Raw genomic sequence first — 20,782 nt, forward strand, 5'->3', positions numbered from 1 at the left:
CATTTTAGAAATAGGAATTAGAAGCTGACAATATTTTATGTTTGAAGGTTTTTTTTATGTTTTTTAACTGGGAGGGAAAATTTGTTTTAGAGGGGAATGTTATATTGAGAATTGAAATGCTATATAAAAATAATGTTTATTATAGTTTAAATTGGAGTAAGAGATTGGTATTGATTTATGTATATCTTTGCTGTAGAAAGTTGGAAGTTATTTTGTAGATGGGATCTAGGCCATGCTTGTCATGCTTTAAAAATGTATAACTTGGTTTGTTTTTTGTACTTTGTTTTGTTTTTTTGTTTTTTGTACTTTTTTGTACTTTGGTTTTTTTTTTTTTTTTGTACTTCTTTGTACTTTGCACCTTTTTAGTTTCCCTTTTTTTCTTTGTAGGTTCTTTTGTTTCATCCTTTTTTGTTTTTATCTATATGTTGAAAAAAATTAATAAAGTTAAAAAAAAGCTGACAATATTTAATACTTGACTAAAACATACAGTAAAATTATCAATATCAAATAGTTCTATCTGGTAAAATAAATAGCAAAGTATATTTAACAGTCTTGAGAAAAAAAATTCTCTTTGCTGTGTTTGTGAGAATTCCAAAGCTAATTAGCTTTAGTTGAAGCGTAATGTTGACTAGACTTGATAGATCTGGGTTATTAACCAGAAAGGCAATTTTGCATGATTTTGATAAAGTTGTTTTTTGCTGTCTGTGTTTTTATGCCTTTAGCGACTGAAAGGCATAATTACAGTTAAGCTGGTCAACTTTTCCCAGTATTTCCCAAGGCAGCAGACATGTGGCTGTTAAATGCATGAGAACACTAATATAATTGTAAATATCTTGAAAACTTGTGTGGTAAGAATAGAAGCAGATTTATATATCTGGATTTGACCAGTGACAAACGTTAATTCTGGTGACCTTTATTCTGACAAAGACTGCTAGAAATAACCTGTTCACAACAAAAATAATTAGATAATGACCTCATGTACAAAGGATCTGGCTTTGCCAGCTGAGTCATATTACCTGGCAAAGCTACTTTTATGATAATAATTGACATCAAATGTTCCATTAAATAGAATTACCCCTAACTTTTTCAATAGGAAAAGTTTGTATGTAGTAGGAATCTAGTGGTGAAGTTTGTATTTATGTTGAACAGAAGTTAAACAATATGAGATTCACATATTTTCTGATCTATGATCATAATAAAAGGGGTTTTCTAGATTCACACATTAAAGTAAGACATGTTTTTCTTAACAATAGCTTCTTGAGTAAGCTAGAGCTGTGATATGTAATTTTTATAGAAAAAAATAAACATTGCAGAAAACTGAAATACTGTATATTTTGTATTTTTTAAAGCACCTTTTATAGGTACAAAATCTCATTCATTCATTCATTCATTCATTCATTCATTCTGCATGGCCACACATCTCAAATATGTTATTCTGGGTAGCTAACCATACTTAAAAATGAGATAAAATAATATACCAAAATCATAAATAACATATATAGCTGCCCAGACAAAAACAACAGCAATTAACATAGCCATGATGCAGGCTCAGCCAGACATCCAGAGCCTTAGGCTTGACAGCAAAACAGGTCTTCCAGGCCTTAAAAAGGCCAGCAGGGTCAAGGTGAGTCTGATCTCCAGGGGAATGATGTTCCAGAGGGCAGGCGCTACAACAAAAAATGTTCCCTTCCTGGGTCCCACCAGATGGGATCCAGGCCATGCCTGTCATGCTTTAAAAATGTATATATAAGTTGGTTTGTTCATAAAAGTATGTTTGGTATATTAAATTGAAAATAGAGTTTATTCAGACACTAATGATACTTTTTGTGTAGAATTTACTTTAAATTGGCTTATTTTTGTTGCAGATAGAACCACAGACTGCTGAGTGGTAAGGAATGCAATGTGTCTACATTTTTGCCATTTTGCAGAAGTAAGCCGGCAAAAAGTTAACAGTGAAAATAGAAGAAATGGTCAAAATTGGAGTAAAACAATTTTGTATTCTGAATTACATCCTCCAGTTATGAAAGAGAAAGTGTTACTTTTCAGAGAACTAAGTCTCAGAACACATTTTGCCACGTGGAATGTTGTTTAACCAGTCATGTTTTCTGAATCTGTATTACTTGCATTATCAGCATTTTTTTTCTACTGAAATTTTCTGAGAATTGAAGGTATTTTGAAATGACCCAAGATTCTCTGCCTTTTTAAAATTTGGTATATTCCCAAATAGAAACTTTTTTTCATGGCTTAATCATTTTATGTACAACATAACTTAAAAATAAATTATTAAGATGCATTTCATAACCCTACTACTTGTAATGTTTTTCCAATCTTTTCACTTGGGGAGGTCTTAAGGAAAAAAGGGGGGGAATTGTTTCTCAGTCGGCACAACTCTGGTCCTATGTACCAAGGATGGACAAAATAGAGAACACGGTGATAACATCACTGGAAAGGTTAGAAATGAATTTTCTTCTCCATTGTTTGGTTTGCTGGAGGGGGTGGAATTTGCTTGCTTGCTTGCTTTACAGTACTTATGATCCACTCCAAAGGACTTTGAATGGCCTACAACAGCAAAGAGAACAACAGATCTAATAATAAAGTATTGCCAGATCAATATCATAAATAACATATAAATAATAAACTCCCTAAATAAAACCCAAGAAGGCCCCTGGATTAAATTTTTTCAATCTATTCAGTTGTGTCCGATTCTCAGAGACTGCATGGACAAGTCCCTGCAGTTTTCTTGGCAAGATTTCGGAAATGGGTTGCCATTGCCTCCTTCCAAGGGCTGAAAGAGAGTGACTGGCCCAAGGTCACCCAGCTGACTTGGTGCCTAAGGTGGGGCTAGAACTTATGGTCTCCCGGTTTCTAGTCTGGTGCCTTAACCATACACCAAACTGGCTCTCTGTAATCAATTAGATGAGACCAAAAAGCAATTTAAATAAAATAGCTTTAACTTGCTTATGGAACTGCAGCAAGGTGGGGGCTGCAGGTACTTTTTGTGAGAGTAGTAGCTATTATAAAGAAGGCCTCCCCTCTCACTCACAGCTTGCAAACCCCATGAGGGAAGGGAATTTTCAGCAGGGCCTCTCATTGTCCAGGCCAGATGATAAAATTCAATTCTGGCAAGATGTTGCCTCCTGCAACCTGGTGCTGCACCACTTGGAGCTTTAAAAGTAATGCCCAGCACTTTGAGCTGGGACCAGAAGTTTATTGGCCACTACTGCAGCAACTTTAGTGTTGGTGTAATTCTGCATTGGCTGGCTTACCTTCCAGTAATCTTGCTACCACCTTTGTACCAGCTGCAGCTTCTGAGCCATCTCCAAAGGAAGCTGCATGTAGAGTGAATTGCAGCAGTCCAGGCAAAGGCTTGAGTTTCTGGGGTCAAGGCGTCTGGATCCAGGGAAGATTGTAACTGATGCCTTCATGATTAGGAACAAGAGTAGGAGGCCTCCAAGAGGCAAACCACCTCCATTCCCTCTCATACCTCTCTCCAAACCAGTGTTTCTCAACCTTGGCAACTTACAGTTGTGTGGACTTCAATTCCCATGCTGGCTGGGGAATTCTGGGAGCTGAAGTCCACACATCTGAAAGTTGCCAAGGTTGAGAAACGCTGCTCCAAACAGTTCTAAGTAATTGGGGGAACACAGTAATTGAGTTACCTTCCCAGAGGCCTTCTGCTTTTGTTCCTGCTCTTAACTTAACCCCAAACTGAACCAATGCTGAATCATGTTGAACAATGTAAATTTTAAGGGGTGGTGGTGGTGAAGGGTGATAATGATAGAAATGAACTGGGGAGAATGAAAAATTGTGCTGTCAAAATTCATCAGTTTTGCAGCCAAATTTTGATACTGCATATGATCCGCAGGTTTCGTCATCCCTGTCCTAATCTGAACTCTGCTAACCAGCCAGGCAAAGGTCGTAGGCTAAAACAGGTTCCCTAGCAGGCTATCAGCATTGTATGTCTGTTTCCTTTGGTGTGTCGGATTACAAGTTGTGCTGTCTTTAATCTATTCTAACATATTTTAGTATGATTTACAAACTCTTGCCCAATAAAGAGTTGTACGCATGCTCTTTTCCCATTTAGGTGACCAAAGAAATAGGCTCTAAGCAAGGTATGATAGTGAAATAGATACTATCTGATAAAGATTTTGAAATGGCAAGGATAGGTAAAGATGTGAATCAGGAGGACTTTGGTGTTGCTTGTGATGCTTAGGTCTAAAGCCTTTTGGCCTGAGCTTTTTTTTTTTTTTTACTTTAATGTTATTTTTGTACTTCAATGTTATTGAATATATTAATATACAGTATATTATCTGGAATATATAGTTGAGATTTGCACTCATGAAATACTTTTCTCTGGGGATCTCAACACAGCTCTTTGTCAAATTAGGTTGAGAACTGATTCAAGCTCAGATGGTTTTTAGACTGTGTGGAGATTTGAATCAGGGTTTTTCTTTATTCTGACTAAATATTCTAGTCCTAACTTGGATGTATTGTGACCTACGAAGATGAATGTAAGAAGACCCAGCAAAGTGCTTTGTAAATAGCTTGTTTAAAGAAGGTTTAAATAAAAGAGTGAGAGATGGAGCCTGTTCATCAGACCCTTGAGAGGCACAAATGGCTTTCCGTATTTGACACAGTGGGTCACAAAGTATGCAGGACCATTTCAGTGAATACATAAAGCAATCACTGATATGAATGTAAAATTTAATACAAAAATATAAGTGGTCTTATTTAAGGGGATGCTCTGGGATTTTATAGCACGCTTAAGTTTGCTGAACTCTCTCTGCCTTGAATTACGCACAATAGGAGCTAATGTTTTATATAACTGTTTCATAGCTGGAAAAGATGTGACATGTGCAGATTAGGCTTCAGAACATGATGCTATTTGCAGAAGGAATATCTAATATTGTAATCTCAGTGATCCCAGGCTAACATTTGTACTTTATTGGTATTGCCATTGCCTAAATACATGGTGCTTAGATGGCAGATGGAGAAATTAAATCCCAGCTTACATAGCAGTTGTACCATCTGTAATGTCAACTTTGGCTCCCCCCTCCCCCGGAAGTTGTTTCTCTATCACATTATTATAATATCTGTCTGTCTGTCTATCAGCTTGGAATCAGGTCTGAATATCAAGCCATCCCTTTTTTAAAAAAAATCCTCCATGGCAATACTTCTGTAGTGATTGTCATGAGTATGTCCTGCGCACAAGGTCCCAGATTCTGGGCCAACATTTCCATATAACAGGGTAGATACTAAGGTTGAGATAAACCTCTCCGGAGCCACAAGCCACATATTAAAGGCATTTTCAAATTGTTAGTGCTGGGCAGCACAGTTGGAATTCTGCGAGCATATTATGAGTGCTGATACAAAATGGCTATTATGAGGAGGCTTGCTCATTCCCCAAAGCATATGCAAAGCCAGTCACAAAAGACCTATTTATCAGGATGTAAAACCAGTGGAAATGGTTCTTGCTGCTGCCTCTGGGTTCCTATAATGCTCTCTGTTGACCCACATCTTAGGTTTGTCTTTTTTTTTTTTTCTAGATTGTTAGGCACATTTAGAAGCAAGGCATCATGCCACAACTTTGTTCTGCCTTTATTTCCTAGGAATACTTGTGGGTTCCAAAGGCATTTTTGGAAATAAAGAAGAGGCTAGGACTTTGATTACAATGTGTGAGAGTCCCATAAAACATTTTTAAATCAAGGTGGAACATGGGTCTGACAAATGAGAAGTTCTGTGAGGAAATGGGTGGGTACTATGTTGGAGACCAGATATATTATATGTTAACATTTTTAATTAAGCTTATCTTATCCCTTCCCTCCTTCCTTCCTGTAATTTTGTTTTTCAGTCAGGTCCATAAAGTGCAAGCTGCTTTTTCTCTCCCCCTCCCATGTCTATTTAAAAAGATAACTACACACTTGGAACTTTGCTAGAGAAAAAATAACTATAAAGAGTAGATTGAAAATGCTAGCAAGGAAAGGATGCAATGCTCTATCCTGTGGTTCTTCTTAAATTGTAGCCTTCCAAAGCAATATTTGTTTTCCTGATTTTTATTGAAAAAGTGATGCCTCAAGCTACATAATACTCATTTGTATTTACTGGGTTGTTTGCTTCTCACTTCAGGAAGCAAAAGCTAGAGTAAGAAATATTGAGATAGAAGAGTAAATACCCAAATACTTTTACAGGGAACTTTTTGTATGTTTAGTTAAACATGGGGTGGTATAATTGTTCATTTATGCCACAGAGCTGTTTCTTAATAGGGTTCAAAATAAAGTGTGCCCAGTTTCCTTAAAAACTGGAAAATATTGGTCAGGTCTGGCAAGTTTCTTTCAGCTGAGATATTTTTGAGTGAGAAGCCCAGTGCCATACGTATATACTCAGGTGTAGTTTGTACTGAATTCAAATTAAAATAGCCTCAGAGAACAATGTTATGCTTATTATAGATGAAGTAAACTACTGTATTGATTATGAAAGAAATGCAGAATATGTATGTGTGAGAAAGAACTATAGATGCAGTATTCCTAAGTATTGAGGTATATTTTTTTTAAGAAGGTTGGACTGGATATCGATTCTAAAAACTGAAGTCTCCTTTTCTGGAAGGCTCTGGAATCTAGCAGTGGAAGGCTGGAGAAGCTGATTCCACAAATATTACCTCTGCATGGGCACGAATTAACAAGCATGTATGAATTATTAAAATAAAAATAGGGTTGCTAGATAATGTCTTTTCAGAAAGAGTTTCTCAGCGCCTCCCCTTTACTCAGTGAAAGCCTTTTTAAAGCATAACTGCTTAAGGACAAAAGCCGGCCAGTGGCTAGCTAGAAAAATGCGGGTGATTACATTTGATCCAGAGACTCTTGGCTTCACAACCATGTCTTACAGAATAGAAATGCAAAGAGAATTTGAATTATAATTCTTTACTGAGAATAAGTCTTCCTGAATCCATTTGGAGTCACTTTTAGGTTTTAATAGGATTATGTGTTTTCAAACAAATACTGGAAATAATGAGCTTCTGGAAGGCACTGGCCTTTTCATTTCAGTGTTAATAATAACCATCATCATTGATCTTTCAGTCACATTTGTAGCTAAACATTTAACATGAAAAATCCCCATATATTCCAGTTAAGGATGGGTGTCTTCAGCAAGCTGAGATTACATAAGAATGATGCTGCATGCATGGTGATGTCATGACACAAATTCAGCCGGTACATACTTGGGTCTTCACATCTGATGCAAATACTCAGGTTGCAGTGTTTACATTATGGCTCATGTTTTGTCACTTGTCACCGCTCCTCTGCAGATGCCCATAAAAGTGTTTCAGAACGGTGGCCTTAGGAGGTACCCTAAAGATACTAATATTCAGAGATGTAACATTGATAAGAGGTTTTCTTATACTAGTTGGAAGACTTACGAATGGAAATTTCCAAGAATAACATGGATATAAAGTCACCTTGTGAGGATTCTACCATCCCAAAATAAATGTATCAGTTGGTCACTATATAGGTGTAGATAGAGATGTGGACAGAGGTATAGACATAGATATTGATACATAACGCCTTACAGACACATGTTTGCCTTACCAATATTTCAAAAGAAAATTTGCAGCAAATGTGGGATTTCATATTTAGGCCCTCTTCTAAACCTGTTAAGTTTATAGCCAGACCAATTTCCATTAAGATGTCAGTCTTCAGAATTGTAGCCTTGCTCTGCTTTTCAACAGTCTCTATGGAAGAGTAGGTACATAAAATCTTCATACTAGATTATGTCTAAAGGCATGTGGTCTACGATAGCAGGAAGTTTTAGATTTAGTTTAGTTTTATTTACATATTAAACCTATGCCACTGACTGTTGAGGTCTCTTGGCAGCTTACACTGTCATTCCTTGTGTTTGTCCCTCATGATTGCAGGGTTTGCTTGTTTTACATTGTAGTCGTTGCCTTTGTTAGAGCAAAGCTATCAATGCATGATGAGACAAGATATTTTATTTTTCAACTAGCTTGTTGCAGAGCTGACACTGAATTAGGCTGAGAGGAATGACTTACTCAAGATAACCTAGTTGGCTTCCATCTCCTAAGGGAGGACAAGAACATGGGTTTCCCAGCTCCTACTCCATCATCTTAACCACTACACCATATGAACTCCCCCTCAGTAACTTTCAAGAAAATATAAAATCCTAACTTAAACCTCAGATATTAAAACAATTTAAAACTGTGACTAATTAATAAAACTAAGGTTTAGCAAAGAAGTTAGGGCCCAACTAGGGAGGAAGTGGGGCAGATACAGAAAAGGCTTGCCCCGAGTCTATGTAAGGGACATCTACGGCAACTCTACTCAGATTAACTCTGTAAACCAGCCAGATTAGAAAGAGGCAGCTATATGTGGCTATGAGAGAAAAACTGCTGTAGCTAAATGCTCCCATAACTCTGTGGCTTGGCATACCCTTCTCATATGTATCTGTTTGGAAACTTAGGTCACTGAGATCCTCCTCCATGTGCCACTCTAGACAAGTTGAGAGCTTAGTAAACCACGGCATTCCATAGCACATCGTTTAGTATATACTTGTTATCATTTTAGGGTTAGATGAAGACATGCCTCTTTTAACTGTTTAGGAATATATAATTTTGGTGTGTGTGTTTGTGTGTGTCTTTGTGCCAATTACTATTCGCAATCCACTCAGACAATTGCTGTTGGGCAAACTGAATGTATAATAAATGCATGTGTTGGACTGGGACTCCATTGGACATGGCAGTTGCAGGATGAGGGGAGTAGTTTTGTGAGGGCAGTAGGTTTTTTAGGCAGGCACTAAATTGGAGAAAACTGGAATAGCAGATTTAGAGATTGGCTAAATCTCTGCTGCTACAAAGGAAATTCCTTCCATGTTTCCTGTAAGATGCACTCTCTGTTAAGAATATCTCACCCCAACCTATAAATATTTTATAAAGGCCCAGATCTTCCTTTGTTACTGTTTGGAGCACTGCAAATTAAAAATAATGCAATTACACTTGCAGATTTAGGAGTTAAAATTTGGTCATGTAAGCTACTGGTATATGAATTGTCCACAGTCTACATAATCTGACATTTCCTGCCTTTATATGCACCAGAATTGCTTGCCTAATGAGCATAGTTTCTCTAATGAGACATCTGTTGTAAACATCAAGTTTACTCTAGGTGTAACTTAAGGCTTTCTACCTGGCGATGTTTGGTGATAGAGATGTAGGCTTTATTCTTACTGTTATGTTTTTGGGTTTATCACTGATGAGCATCCCTCTCAGTTTAATCTGTTGGAGAGAATTGACACTGCACTGCAGCTTGGCTTTGGGTCACATGCATACTTTAAACTGCATGAAGCTCTGATGACTTGCTTCAGAATTAATCCAGCACTATTGAGAGGCAGGATTTGAGGTCTTGTACAAAACGAGAGTGCAACTGTCAGCTTTCTGCTCTTTCACATTTTAACGTTTGGAGAGTTAAATTTCTGGTTATGAGTGAACAAGATTATGTGGAAGATGGCCCAAATCCAGGTGAGTCTTGATTTTTAAGAGACAGAGAAAGAGAAAGGGCAAAGTCTTTTCTAAACTGCTAGTTGTTCCTCTCTCAGTGAAAAGCTTGTTAAAGTCATATAAACTTTTTCAGAAGGTGCATTTTCCTTACATTTTATCAAGCTTAATTCATTATATTAAGTTGGAATTTAATAGTAACATTGTGAAAATATGTTCTTACAATATGCAATATCAGAATCATGTTACTTAAGGCATATTAAGTGTTTTTTTCCAGAACTTCAGTACAATATAGGTAACACCTATTTACTGATACTAAAATAAAAGATGCATTTCTTATAAAATATAAAATACGCATTTATAATATTTTAGGTTAACTAAAATACATAACTTTGGATTCCAAAAGTGGAAGCAAGGCACTGTGGTTAGGAGAGTGGTTAATGATAGTTAAATTATGTTTGATTACTTCGATCACTTTGGTAATAAAAGCTGAGTTCAAATGGAAGAAAGAAACATGTTGTGGGTAAAATCAATTCCAGCTGCTTCTTTCTTCTTGAATGTGCTGCTTCCTTTTCTGATTGGTAGCCCTTCTCCTTTAATTGCTTTGCTGGAGGGCTGTATAAGTGTACAAAATGCCATGTATCTGGGAAGTACTGGATCATGCTCCACAAGTTCTGTTGTTGTTTGGAAAATTCCATTTCCTTATCACAGATGCTTATATTTAGTTGATAATAAACTATTTATATTGCTGTTATATTTATCTTATTTCCCATCTCCTGAAACCCAAAGAAATTCCTTAAAGTTTGTAATGACTTACATCTTACTCTTACTCTTTGTTTTTGATGACATAATTCTGAACTGTTTAGTGCTATTTGGCTAAATTTCAGTACTAAGCCTATAGTTCTGTTGTGCAGTGGTAAGAAATGGCAGGGGAGGTACCACATAAAACTTGATAGTAGAGTATATGATTTGCCTGTATGATTCTTTGGGTTTTACTTCTGAATAATTATTTGACACCTTGGAAATCTGGATTGGTTTTAACTAGTAACTTCCTTGTACTTTTATATTAGCATAGAAACTTAGTATTAATATAGTGTTCATTGAAATTAGAAATACTCTTTTTTTTCAGTATTGTTTCACATTTGAAAAATAAATAAGCCTTTTCATTCAAATGTATGATGAATGCTTAAAATACATTCACGGACATAGAGAGGACCAAAGAAAATATCTGTGTATATATGATTTCAGTGTATATTGAAGCTTTAGTTGACTCTCTAAAATATTTTCATCATAAAAATTATATGCTGGAATTATTTCATATGATTTCTTTGGATTAGGTTGGTAGCTTTGGAATGGGTTGGTAGTGAACTCTGAGTTGTGGTTCTGCTTATAAAAAGCAGGCTATTTATTGTTGAGCTTTAGAGCCTCACCTTGTGGTTCCCAGACTGTGTGTGGTGATGCCCTGGGGATTCCCAGCAAACTCACAGGGGTGCCGCAAGATATTTTAAATTTTTAAGAGAAACACAGAGGTACTTAACATCTGTCAGATACCATACAAACTGCTACTCAAGTTCACACTTTTGGCCTAAGGGCTCTGTGAAAAAATCACTGAAGCACTAAGGATGCCATCATCCAAGGAAGTTTGGGAACCTCTGGCCTGACCTATTCTGAAGTTTATGAGCAGGAAAAAAATTAAAAGGAAACTTAATTTTTTAAAGTATATGGACTGGTTTATCAATACACATCACAGTATAAAGCATTTTAGTTAATTAGAATTCAGTGGTTGCGTTGGCATGTAGTAAATAGTATTATATCATGAATAAGGAGAAATAAAAATCTCGATTATTGTTATACATAGCAAACTTTTATGGATTAAAAAGACTGTTTTTGCAAAGTCTTGGTCAATCATATTTTTCTCCACTCTTTTGAGGCACATGTTTACTGCTCAGTTATTTGGCAATGATGGATGAGGTTGACATAGGAACTTGAGGCCACCCTTCAGATCCACAGCTAAGCTGCTGCTTCAGTGAGATCTCTCAGTTCTATTCAGTGCTGCACAATGTAGTATTTTATGAAATTGTTTTGTTAATAAAATTGCTCTGATCCTTCCTCTGTTATGTTGGTTGTGTCAAATATGAAGTGCACCATTCCAGTTCACTGTGGAAGATGTGATTGTTCTCTGAAGAATGTAAGATATTCAGGAGTGTTTGAATAACAACTGTCAGGAAAGACAAGCTGACAACTAATCAGAGGTATTGTTCTTAGATCGAATCTAGTAGGGTAGCTGACATAGTCAACATTCATGTAATAACAGCTACATCAGTAAAACCAGAAGTGGGAAAGACAGAACAGATATAAGCTGTTGGTGTTTTTACTCAGGAAACAGCTGGGAAACCATTTGCTTGAGTAAAAACAGAAGCATAAAGGTTTAAAATAGTACAACAAGCTGAGCAAGATCTGCCATTAAAAATTGTTATTCATAGTTTTGTTTACAAAATAATGGTCTAACCAGTTAAGATATATGTAGATTTTGTTACAAAGTAATTCCAGAAACTAGGTAGAATGTTCAAAATGATGAATTCGATCATTCTTATAAGACTAAAATAGGCCAATATCATTAATCTCATTTTAGACATGGAAAGCTTTACTCAAGATAATACTCGCCTAAATCTTATGGTGACTTCCCAGACAAGTGATGTGAAAGATTTTTAATTAAATTTCCCAATGCCTTTTTGTTTTAGCAAAAAATACTTGGCTAGCTATTTGACACTGGGGAAAAAATTTTCCCAGGTGAAAATCCATATGAGTTGCTATTTGCTATGAAAATGGGGGAAAATGTTGATTACACGATATCCATATGAGCACGGTTGCTATTTGCTATGAAAATGGGGGAAAATGTTGATTACACAATATCTACAGTTATTTTTCATAGCTAATAACATTACCACAATGAATACTTTCTACAGGGAAAAGAGCATTGGGGATTATATCCCCAGGAATGTTTCCTTTAACCAAATTAGAAATGTAGCCATGATGGTACCTATATCATGGATAGGTAAAGGTAAAGGTTTCCCTTGACATTAAGTCCAGTCATGTCCGACTCTAGGGGGCGGTGCTCATCTCCATTTCAAAGCCGAAGAGCCGGCATTTGTCCGTAGACACTTCCATGGTCATGTGGCTGGCATGACTAAACGTAATGCCATTACCTGCCCGCCGAAGCGGTACCTATTAATCTACTCACATTTGCATGTTTTCGAACTGCTAGGTTGGCAGGAGCTGGGACTAGCAACGGGAGCTCACCCCGTCACTCAGATTCAAACCGCCAACCTTCTGGTTGGCAAGCTCAGCAGCTCAGCGGTTTAACCCGCAGCGCCACCACGCTTATATTTCATGGATACCGAAATATAATATGTCAACAGCAATTCTATTAGAAGTCTCTTAAAATAAAGTGAGTTTATTGTGTAATTTTGGGGGTTGGGTTGGAGTTTGTAAGGAAGTTAGTATCACAGAACTATTAATACAGATTCATACATTTCCTTATTTGATTGCCATTGTTGCTTTCTTAATATGTATTCATTTAATAGCACAGGAGAAGATATTTAGGTAGTTTAGGGTATGCAGCATACTATGTCTAATACTAATATTAGATCTAATTGTTGGGCTTGTTCAAATAGAACTTACAGGAATACGACAACTGCATAAAGAGACTAGGACTATTCAGATACAACAACAAACCTGTTGCAGTGATTTGATATTGCAAGAATATGCAATAAAGAATCTTGGGTTCATAGCTTCCCTTTCCCTGTCATACACTGATGTTATTGTAGTTTAATGGCAATGCATAGTTTTTTCTCTATGTTTGAAGAAGATATTGTTGGCATTTGCCACTATATCAGGCTTTAAAATACTGGTTGGCAGATGTGCTAACTGCTGTTTGCCTATCCAAATAAAGAACCAGGATTGGAAGTCCAGGATTCTGGTAATCCGAAATTGTGGTTTGGCATTTATATGTAAACAAGCCCATTGATATATAGAAATAATACATTTGCAACCCAAAGAAAAGAAATAAAGATGGTTTATCTCTGGGTAGGCTGACTGTTTAGCCCAGTATTATCTATTTTAACTCTCAGTAGCTCTCCCGGATCATTCATGCCCAAATGCATTCCATCACCATTATCCCATCCATTTTTAACAAAGATGTCACAGGTTGGTTCTTGGATTTTCTGCATGCAAATTGTGTGCCTCTGCATGCAAGACAGTTATGTTATTCAGACTTTCTCCATGTATTTTCACAAGTTATACTGTAGCTTTCCTAATATTTTATTTATCAAATGTAAGGTTGATTATGATGATTTAAATTAATTATGGCTGCCCATTCCAGAAGACTCTGGAGGTTCGTAGGTGTAAGCAATGTGTTGATGAAAAGAGTTTCTAATATTGTGTGTAAATGCCATAGTATTCATAACAAAGACTTTTAAAAAGTTAGGTATGGTGTCCAGTTGAGTACACTTTCATGAAGTTGTAAGTACTGTGAAATGTTGCACACAGTCCTGTTTGCCCTTTTCAGTGTGCAGCATTAAGCTTGTCCCTCTTTTCCATCTTTTTAAGAGGAGGCCCTCAAGCTAGTGAGTGCTTATAACATCAAAGGCTTATGTCATCTAAGTTTATTAATTGTTAATAGTTGTAAGTTTGAAATCTCTTGATTCAGAGGCTCTGTGCCACTACATTCTTGTAAATTCATGGGATACATTCAATAAGATCATAGTCTGATGATTTGAAGTCACAGATTTAAATCACGGGTTGATAAACCCATGAGAATTGATTATAGGCTGTGGTGAAAAATCTAATAAGGCCAAAATAAAGGCCAAAGATTAGTATGTCTGGAAATAGTTTGGTGTTGGCAAAGAGCCAGCAAAGTTTATGCCATAATCTATTAACTTTTAGGCTTATCCGATGAGCCTCATTGAGAGGACAGAATACATCCATAGAAAGAGCTGCAGGGATCCTTGGGCAAGAGAGAGATTCAGCTCTTTATATGTGCTATTTAGTGTTTGTTTTTTGTGAGTGGGGATCCTCCCTCCCTCCCTCCCTGTCTATTTATTTATTTATTAATCAAATTTAATTACCACCCATTTCCCCCGAAAGGTGTATCAAAAAAGGTACTATCTATAAACGGACAGATAATTACCGAAATTATACAATTAATACTCAGTATAGCTTTAGTAAATGATAAACCATACCAAGCAAAACACATTGAGTTGCTTTCATGATATAAAAACTAAATGTAAATTTTTGAGCTTAATGACAAAATCTCCACTATATTATTATTTATAAATGTTAAAAAAAGAAAACCGTAAACTTTAGAAACCATATTTAAAGTATTTGCATTTATCTTGCATATATTGGAAGCCATTCTTGCTAAAGTTTAGTTAAACTTCTGTTGTGTATTATACTGTTAGTTTTGCCATTGCTGCATATTCTCCAATTTTAAGTTCCCGATCAGATATCATTTATACTATGTCTTTTTTCCAGTGTGGTGTAGAGTTTGTCCTCACAGCCATAAGCATGTATCTTAATAATTTATGGTATTTTTAATTGATATGTTCTGGAATTATACCTAGTTAAAAAAAACCGTTCAATTTCAGATTTGATTCCTAAGATTCTCTGAATGGTGCTGTGTATGTCTTTCCAATATTTTTTGGGGGGGGGTGTTGCATGTCCACCACATATGGTAGAATATTTCATTTGTCTGGTGGCATTTCCAACCTTTTTTACTATTAGGTAAAGGTAAAGGTTTCCCTTGACGTAAAGTCCAGTCGTGTCCGACTCTAGGGGGCGGTGCTCATCTCCGTTTCAAAGCCTTGGAGCCGGCGTTGTCATAGACACTTCCGGGTCATGTGGCCAGCGTGACGACTCGGAACGCCGTTACCTTCCCGCCGAAGCGGTACCTATTGATCTACTCACATTTGCATGTTTTCGAACTGCTAGGTGAGCAGGAGCTGGGACGAGCAACGGACGCTCACCCCGCCGCGCGGTTTCGAACCGCCGACCTTCCGATCGACAGCTCAGCGGTTTAACCCGCAGCGCCATTACGATTCGTCTATTTTGGCAATTATTGATGGGGCTGTATACCATATGTACAACATTATATACCAGTTCTCTCTCAAGCCATAGTTTGCAGTAAAATTTATAGATTTGTTCCACAGTTCTTCCCATTGTTATATTGTGACTGTTTCTTTGAAGTTTTGCATCCAGTTTATCATATTTTTATTTGTTCTGTCTCCATACCATAAGTAGAAGTTTATATATACAGGCTAATAGATGGACTTGATTCTATATAAGCATTTCAAATTCTGTCATTTTTCTTAATGTCCTTCCTTCATTTTTGAGGTCAGATTTTATTCCAACAATTTGTGGGTACATCAGTCATGGTATGTTCTGCCTTTCACCAGTAATTCTTGCTGTGTCTTTAATCTATTCATGGGGTCTGGCTGGACCATGTTTACATATGTAACTACACTTTTCGTACTGTAATTATCTCCAGCATGAAAAGCGTTTAGAGGAGAGGCTAATGGTGAAATTGTTGGGCTTATTTTCCTTGTGGAGTTCCATACTTTTATCAAGCTTCGTCTACAATGTGTCCTTTTAGGTTTTTTATCCCCTTTGTACCAATACCCTAAATATCTATGGAGCTCCTTCCACTATTGACATTCTACTGTTCGGGGATTTAATCCACTCTGTTAACCATTACTAACAGCTTGCTCTGTAATACAGTTCGAAGATAGGAAGAACAAGGAGGCTCTCCCTGTCTTTTGAGGCTTGTAAAATTTTCAGTTTGCTAATAGTTTCTTGACATTCTTGTAAAGTTTTTTTTCCCCATGAAATTGGAATTGGCACTATTTGAAACAGTTTATCTTGGGTAGTATTTTCATTTTGATAATTGCAATTGATCCTAACCAGGAAGGCTTTAAGTTTTTCCACCTTTCAAGATCTCTTTTAATTTCTTGCCATAACTTGATGTAATTGTTTTGATACATTTCTTGATTATTACCTGCCAAATGCAAACCAAGATAATTAATTAAGTGTGTTGTCTGGCAGCCAGATTCTTCCTGAAATAAATGTTTATCTACTTGGGTTAAATGTTTTGTGATTATTTTGTTTTTTGGGCATTGATTTTATATCCAGAGAATTCTCTGAAGCTATGGATTGTTTTCATAAACAGTTGCCCCTTGTGGTTCTGTTGTAGTTAATACTATGTCATCTGTATAACATTTGAACTTATTTTCCTCTCCACAGATTTTGACACCAGGTATTTGTTTTTTTACCTTGGACCTTTTCTGCCAATATTTCTGAAGTAATGATAAATAATAAGGGAGAAAGTGGGCATTCTTGCCTTCTGCCTTCACTTATTTGTAAATCTGCAGAGAGAGCTCCATTGGCTATAGTTTTTGCTTTTTGCCGTTGATATATGCTTGTGAATGGAAATCCTCTTGAGGTCTTTTTCAGTTATTGTTATCTTTATTTTGGATCTCAGATTTTTATAGCAGGTAAATTAAAGTTTATTTGTGGTCAAGGACCAAAATATTTTGTTCTGTATGCATTTAAATATCTCTGAGTATTAAAAAGTAGAAGTTTTAAGAATGATGACTTCCTGTTTAAGCTAGGATTATCTTGTGATTAAAATATTTGTGCTATCTTTAAGTAACTTGATTTGGTATACTTTTATTCTGTTGTTTTTTCATCATAATACTTGCTTGGGACTGGGTATGAGTATCAGAAAATGCAGATTCTTCCATTTTGCCCCTTCCCTTCACCCTCATTTTGTTTATATTCAGTGTAAATCAAAAGTTACTTAATGACTGCATTCCAATGTGTGCAAAAGGTTGGCCTGATGGTAGTTTGCATAGATCTGCAAATGGATGCATCTACTTAGCTATCCATGAGTTGGTTAACCAATTTAGGGTAATGTTTTAATGTAGATCTTACTCTTTGCATGGGGAAAAAAAGTAAAGTCACTTTTAAAACATGTTAATTGCACTGAGGCTTTTTGTTGGGAGGATGATGGAAGTGTTTCTAGACTTGTTTAGTAGTCAGATTATTGACTGCTAATTAATGGTATCTTCCTGAATTATGTGTGGATTGACCATTACCTCATTTGGCATGCAAATTGACCCCTATTTTGTGATGTTTTTGATAGTTGTGATAACAGCCAGTTTGGTGTAGTGGTTAAGGCACCAGGCTAGAAACCAGGAGACTGTGAGTTCTAGTCCTGCCTTAGGTATGAAGCCAACTGGGTGACCTTGGGCCAGTCACTCTCAGCCCTAGGAAGGAGGCACTGACAAACCACTTCTGAAATCTTGCCAAGAAAACTGCATGGAATTATTCAGACAGTCTCCAGGAGTCAAAAACTGACTCAGAGGCAAAATAAAATAAAAAAATAATGATTTGGGCTTTTTTAATGTACCAATATGTCTTACTATATTTTTTGTAAGATTCTATTGTACTCCTTGCCTCAAATGTAACAGTTTCAGCTTTACTGTTCACTCTTTGCAAAGGTGGACAGCAAAAGAGATTCAAAGATGTTCTCAAAGCTAATTTTAAAAAGTTTAATATTAGCACTGAGAACTGGGAAGTCCTAACTCATGAGCGTTTAAATTGGAGGTCAGCCCTTATTAAAGGCGCTATGGACTTTGAAGAAGCACAAGTACAGGGCGAAAGGGAGAAGTGAGCTAAGGGGAAGGCACGTCAAGCAAATCCTCATTGTGACTGTCTTCCGCCTAGAAACTTATTCCCTCATTGTGGGAGGTTGTGTGGATCCAGAATTGGCCTTTACAGCCACTTACAGATCCACTGTTAAGATTTTAATCCTGGAAGACAATCTTACTTGGCTACGAGTGATCACCAACACACACTCTTTGCAAGCATCATCCAGAAATGAAAACCTACATTATTTTGTATTTCTAAATTTCTGCTATTTTTACTACTCTTAAAATGGATTGCAGGCAGAGAGAGGGAATGAAGTTAGATTACCTCATCATGTCTGGACAAACCCATGACTACATGGATAAAGAATTAAAGTGGAGAATCTCCTCTTCCACTTCAAAAATACAATTTGTAATAGTTACTTGGTTTCAGCATTCTTTTGGATCACACATATTGCTTGTGAAATAAAGATAGGAAACAGTGAAAGTAACTTTACAGCAACAAAGTTAGAATATTTTCATTTTTTTTTTAGGTATATAATCTGGGCATTACCAGGTAGCTATTTTATTAAAGCAGAAGACCACAGGTTATGCTTACAGTTTTCCTTTAAGATAAGCCCAATGATAACAATGCGGGAATTGGAATCTGTATATGATAACACTGATTTCTATAATCTGTGCAAAAATGATGAAACCTGTTCTGTGTCCTGGGTGTACAGTAAGATTTACTAGTTTATCATTAATGTGTTGAGTCTTTTTTTTTTTTTTTTTTTTTGAGAATCAGTGTCAACTTTTCTTGGGTCTTAGTAAACCACTGAATCAGATTTCTGTGTTATTTGAATCAAAGTACACTTGTAAATCTTCATAAAAGTTTAAACTAGTAAATTTTAAAGAATAGAGCTGTTAATTCATGTAATGAAATTCTGCCCAGCCATCAATTAATATTCAGTGCTGTGATGTGGCTGAACCAATAGTGTAGAAAGATGGAGCTTTCAAACCTCTTTTCTTGTAATCCTTTGGGATCTAGACATCCTGCCCCACGTCTTTGATTTGGGGTAGCAGTTTGATAGTTCTTACTGCCATTACCTATCTTCCAGGGAGCATCCTTTCTGGACCCTCAGTGTGTGAGACAGGGCCCTCACCACTGTATTGTATTATTATCAGTGAAAAGGTAAACATGAGGAAAAATGAAATAATTCCTATAATTCAGATTTGTAGCAAGAACGTTAACAGCATAAACATAACTAGAAGTCTCAACCCTTCTGTTTCCCTTTTGGATGATAGACTAAGCTCATAGGATAAACAAAACAAAAACCTTTATTTTTTAAAAAAGACAAACTATAAAAATACTTTTTAAACTTTACCCAAAATGCAAACCTTTGGTGTTGAGGGAGATATATATACAGCTGGCTGTGGGGGGAGAATGATACTATACTCCAGCAGTGCAATGCAAGATGGCTAAAGATGGCATTATTTTATCTCTTTTACTATTATAAGAAGTTTTAAAGAAAATACTAGATCTTCTGGAAGAGGACTCATTCAAAGCTGTCATAAACCACACAATTACTGAACTTAAGTCTATTTTCAAGAAGAGAATGGCTTTTCAGGGCAAAATTCAAATTATTAGCCTGAACATTTTACACCTTTAATTATCTACAATCTTTCCTTGTATAAGCCTACTCATTTATTATACTGTAGTTTCAGGACAGCTCCTATACGTGGCTTTGCTTGGTGAGATCTCACACTGTGTTGAGCCTATAGTCTGCTGCGTTGGTTTCTGTTTAAGATACTCTTTCTTAGGAAGGCAGTTGGAGCTCAGTATTTTTTGCTTTAGAATATAATTCAATCTTTTGTTGTCTCAATCAGAAGACTTCCAGCTCAAGAATTCATTATGTTTCTCTGACTGAGATAGGCGCTCTCTCTGGATAAAAACTGAAAGCATGTTTCACTCACCTCACAGGGTTGCTGTTGTGGGGAAAATAGGAGGAAGGAGTATTAGGTATGAGTTATTTATAAAAATAATAAAGGTGGGATAAATAAATAAATAAAAATGCTTCATTATTATAATTATAAACTCCCAACAACCACTGGACAGAGAGGAACTAGTTCAAAGAAGATCAAACAAAGATGGAAGACAGATACTGAAATTCTATATAGTAGAGATATCAACATCCCAGATGGCTTAGAAGGTATTTACTATTTACAAGAACATTCAGTACTAGAAGATAAAGTTAGATCAACATTCTGATCATACCAAATCAGAAGGCTGCAGGAATTGATGACATATTTAGAGAAATATGGCAAGCTACAGAAGAAGCAGCTAAAGTTTTTAACCAAGCTATGCTGGCAAATGTAGAAAACAACACAGTGGCTAACAGATTGCAAGAGGTCAATCTACATACAAATCCCAACAAAGGAGATTTAGAGCATGCAAATTATCATATCCTTAATTTTACATGCTAGCAAAATAATGCTTAAGATCATCCAGTGCAAATTAGAGCCCTGTATGAAAAGGGAGATACTAAATGTTGAAGCTGGCTTTAGAAAAGGCTGAGGAACATAAGGCACTATTGCTGATGCATGC

At 36.4% G+C, this 20,782-nt stretch overlaps 1 protein-coding gene across 3 annotated transcripts in view; it reads left to right on the top strand.

Moving 5' to 3' along the window:
* Window positions 1-20,782, top strand: part of SLC12A7 (solute carrier family 12 member 7) — a 115,509-nt gene that overhangs the window by 24,686 nt on the left and 70,041 nt on the right. Inside the window, exon 1 of one of the 3 annotated variants that reach the window (XM_063298731.1) lies at window positions 9,391-9,520. The exons of the other annotated variants lie outside the window; for them this stretch is intronic. Coding sequence (XP_063154801.1) covers window positions 9,481-9,520 — 40 coding nt within the window. The 5' untranslated portion in view covers window positions 9,391-9,480. Of the gene's footprint in view, window positions 1-9,390; window positions 9,521-20,782 lie in introns of those variants that run through there. 3 annotated transcript variants of the gene reach the window in all.

This window comes from Candoia aspera, chromosome 3 (assembly GCF_035149785.1).
Source record: "Candoia aspera isolate rCanAsp1 chromosome 3, rCanAsp1.hap2, whole genome shotgun sequence".
NCBI lineage: Eukaryota > Metazoa > Chordata > Lepidosauria > Squamata > Boidae > Candoia > Candoia aspera.